This window comes from Sinocyclocheilus anshuiensis, unplaced genomic scaffold, assembly GCF_001515605.1.
Source record: "Sinocyclocheilus anshuiensis isolate Anshui unplaced genomic scaffold, SAMN03320099.WGS_v1.1 scaffold1328, whole genome shotgun sequence".
Lineage (NCBI taxonomy): Eukaryota > Metazoa > Chordata > Actinopteri > Cypriniformes > Cyprinidae > Sinocyclocheilus > Sinocyclocheilus anshuiensis.
In genome coordinates, this window is record NW_015548192.1 from 1,004,533 (window position 1) to 1,008,479 (window position 3,947).

General features: G+C 36.4%; 1 protein-coding gene across 1 annotated transcript in view; it reads right to left on the reverse strand.

Moving 5' to 3' along the window:
- The window catches only part of LOC107653121 (enhancer of polycomb homolog 1-like), a 48,941-nt gene that overhangs the window by 3,149 nt on the left and 41,845 nt on the right, over window positions 1-3,947 (reverse strand). The window contains exons 11-13 of the mRNA XM_016439756.1: window positions 1,903-2,009; window positions 1,684-1,822; window positions 1,259-1,598 (exon numbers count right to left, since the gene is read on the reverse strand). Of these exons, the coding sequence (XP_016295242.1) occupies window positions 1,259-1,598; window positions 1,684-1,822; window positions 1,903-2,009 (586 nt within the window). The remainder of the gene's footprint in view (window positions 1-1,258; window positions 1,599-1,683; window positions 1,823-1,902; window positions 2,010-3,947) is intronic.

Consider the following 3,947-nt stretch of genomic DNA (forward strand, 5'->3'; position numbering starts at 1 on the left):
CGAAAATTACATATTGTGCCTTTAAATTTGACACTGATGTGGAGTCTGAAGTCATTTTTCATGCTTGAAGTCTTTTTTTAAGACCTGGATAGTTATTGTTGTAACAAATATTTGCAAACTAAATATTTGCAAAACAAAAAAAAACAACAAATAAAAGGACAAACTATACTGCTACTAGTTCCCAAATATTAATTAATTTACTGTTACTAAATATGGTTACTTAATGTTACTGCTGCTAAATGTAGTTTAAAAACATTGCAAAAAACGCTGGATTGTTAGTTATAATACAATTATTTAGAAACAAAATATTTGCGAAAAAACAATTAAAAAACAGTGCTTAATTGTCACTGCTTATTGTTTGCTAAATATAGTAAAACTTACAAAAACACTGGACTGTTACTGTTAAAATAAAATGTAATGAAAAAAATATTTACAAAAACAATGCTGGATTAAAACTGCTTACTAAATAGTTAAAATATGAAAATGTGATTGTCACTGTTAAATATAGTAAAAGATTTGTAAACATGATGTATTGTTATAACCAATATTTGCAAACAAATATAATGATGCTGGACTGTTACTGTTATAAAAAAAAATTTATTTGCAAACTAAATATATGCAATAAAAAAAAAACGACAGCTGATTGTCACTGTTGGCTAAATATTGAAAATATTTGCAAACAAAATTTGAAATACTAGATTATTACTGTTTGCTAAAAATAAAAAAAATATCTCCAAACAAACACTGGATTGTTAGTGTTATAAAAACAAATATTTGCAAACAAACAAACGAAAAGTAAAATAATAGATGCTGGATGTAGGGCTGGGCAATTTTTCCGATTTTATCGATTAATTCGAATTTAATGTTTTGCCACAATTTTATTTGTTAGAAATCGAAGAATCGTGATTTTGAAAAGAAATATTACCAAACGTTAGAATTAGACACTTTGACAATATGCCGGTGATAACAGTAAAGAACGATCCAAACGCATGTCAGTGCACATGATTAACCGCTCACGTGTGACACATTCATATCGCTAGGTGCCATTCACACAGAAGGCACTTTTTTTGCTGACAAAGATGCGAATAAGAAAAACATGCAACATGCGTTCTGAAAAAAACAAAAAAAAAAAACAAACAAAAACGAGATTTTATTTTTTTGCCAAATCACCCAGCCCTACTGGACTGTTACTAACTTTAAACAAAACATTTCCCCAAAAAAAAAAAAAGAAAACGCATGAATGCATGCAATTCTTTACCCAGTGTTGACTTTGGGGAGCTGACAGTTGTTGGCGGTGGCGAGTTTCAAGGCAGCGGGTGGCACGTTGCTGAGACTTCTGGGAAGGTGACGGGCATTGAGACTGGCGATAGAGGGCGTGGTGACGCTGAGTCGTAGGTTGTTGCCGATCAGGACCTGAGAGGTGGAGTTGGCTGTGTTGTTACCATGATTACCTATAGGGTTGTGGACAGTGTGGGCGGAGCTTGTGTTAGAGTTGCTAGTGGAGGACAGGAAGGTGGGCGGGGCAGCGGTCAATGTTGGTTGGCTAGTGAGGACCGAAGCAGAGGATGTGGCAGAGATGCTCAATCCCTTGTAAACTCCTGTAAAGCAAACAATAATTAGTTGAAAACAATATTATTACATGATGAGCAAATTCAAAAGATTTAGCTTGTCCAGAACACAAACCTGAAGCTTGGACGACTCCGTTGACTCCACCTCCTACGCCGTCTTCTTTGACCTTTAGGGTCAAAAGCTGGTCAGAGGTCATGAGTGCAGAGGCAGCAAACTGGGCACTGACTGAGTCCAGCGTCTTGGACACAAGAGACTGAGGACACAGCAGGAGAATGTTACAAAAGCCATCAGACTTCCAGCCACGAGTGATACTTGTGTGTCTCCGTTACACACCTGACTTGAGCCTGTGTCACTGGCCTGTTGTTGTATCTGCTCCAGCTGCTGTTTCTGCATGAGGGCCAGCTGTTCTTGATGCTGCTGATACTGCTCAGCCGTGAATGCTGGAACACAAAACAGAAATATTATACATCTGACATACAGTCACACTCTCACAGCGTTTCTTGTTCAATGAAAGAGACTAGAAATCTTAAAGAACACAAAAATACATTTGCAACAGAGTTGGGTGTTATGCATCACAGTGTTTTCCCTAGGTTTACAGCTTTTTTTTGGGGGGGCAATAAAGCAATAGCAATAAAACATGGAAGAAATGTTGTGTGATTATTCCTTAAATTAAAGTTTTAATAATTTTAGTAGTAGTACTAATAGTATTAGTAGTATTATGTACATTCTACTGAACAATATCTCTGGCACAGTGTCTTCAAGTTAATCCGAACTTTTATTTTGACGTGAATACCTTTAAATTTCTGTGATATGAGGCTATTTTTACTCAAATGAAATGGTAAAATGCTCATGAAGTAACTCTCAGAGGAGTTTTGGAGATGTTCATGTATTTATGTGCTCATTTAGTGAGACGACATACGCTAATATCTCCGCGAGCGTCTCGCGCGCTTCAGTACGAGTGTAGTAAACAAAACCACACGTCTGCATCATTCATTAACACTGACACGCAGAACATGCAGGATTCATGTTTAAATAGTCTTTTTGTGGCTTAATATTTACAGATACTAGTCCATAATTAAGTGTAATCACCTACTTTTGATTAATTAATTTAAAGTTTGACAAATTCTGTGACATTCCGCCTTATACAGTAAATTCTCGTTTTCATGACTGGATTCCGCGATTCCGTCTGCGTTTTCCACATCGCGGAAATCATAGCACCCTACCTGTGTGTGTGTGTGTGTGTGTGCGCGCACATCGGGGCGGAACTCCGCTGTGCGCGATACAGAGAGCAGAGGAGAATTGTAAACGCGCGACCATGTAGAGACAAAAATGACATGCCGTCGTGTAAATAAGATAAATAACATAAGACTATTTAGTTTAAGAAAACAACAAGGTATAGACCTGTTCTATATGAAAGGTAATTTTAAATGACTTCTGTTGTGATCTGGCGCGATATAGAAAATAAAATAAAATTAAATTAAATTAACTTGACCTTCAAGGGGGGGCGGGGCGCCCCCTAATATAATGGCAGGGGAAACACTGCATCAGAAACACAGAAATGCCATTTCAAAGTTGGTGAAAGTCACTATTTTGCTGAAGTATTACAAAAACATTTGTTTAGAATAACGTGCACCGATGAACTGCACACAGGGTCAAAATCAGCAAACGGTCCATTTTACTGTTCTTTCCATTTAAACTAGCTAAGAATAAACCAATCAAATCAATATATTCTCTCAATGTAATGCGGATCATTTTAGTTACTGAAACGACAGCATTATAAAGGTTTCTCATCAAAAAGAGGACAACAAGTGAGCTGCAACCATGTAGATGATATTAAAAACTGGAGCGATACACATGAAACAGGAGAATAGACTGCATCATTTGCAAACGCTGTGCTCTGAACGAGTTTCATTTAATGCTGGACGCATTTAATGAGATTTTATGAAAAGCCGCAGCTGTGCATCTGATGAACATTTGCTTCTCCTGGTTTATTGCTTTCCTTTGTCAACGATGAGCCAAATGTCGCAATCGATTTGTCCTCATTTAAATATTTTGTAATATGAAATTATTCAGACATTTATAGACTCTTATGTGGGGTTGGGAAACTGAGAATCAGTTGCATTTAATAAAACACTAAAATCAAGTGGTTAATGTCTGGTTCTGCAAACGGCTCAGTAACGCTTTTGCAGCCATGTGAACAAAACACTCCGAAAACATTGACCAAACATAAGCCAGAGGTGCCCAAATGTTTTACTATGAAGAAGAGCCAAAAATCAAACATGTTTAAAACTTGCAGACCAAAAATAAATGTTGCATTATACCCAAATATTTTTGTTTTCAAAACATAAAAAAAAAAAAAAAAAAAAAAAAAGAAATCT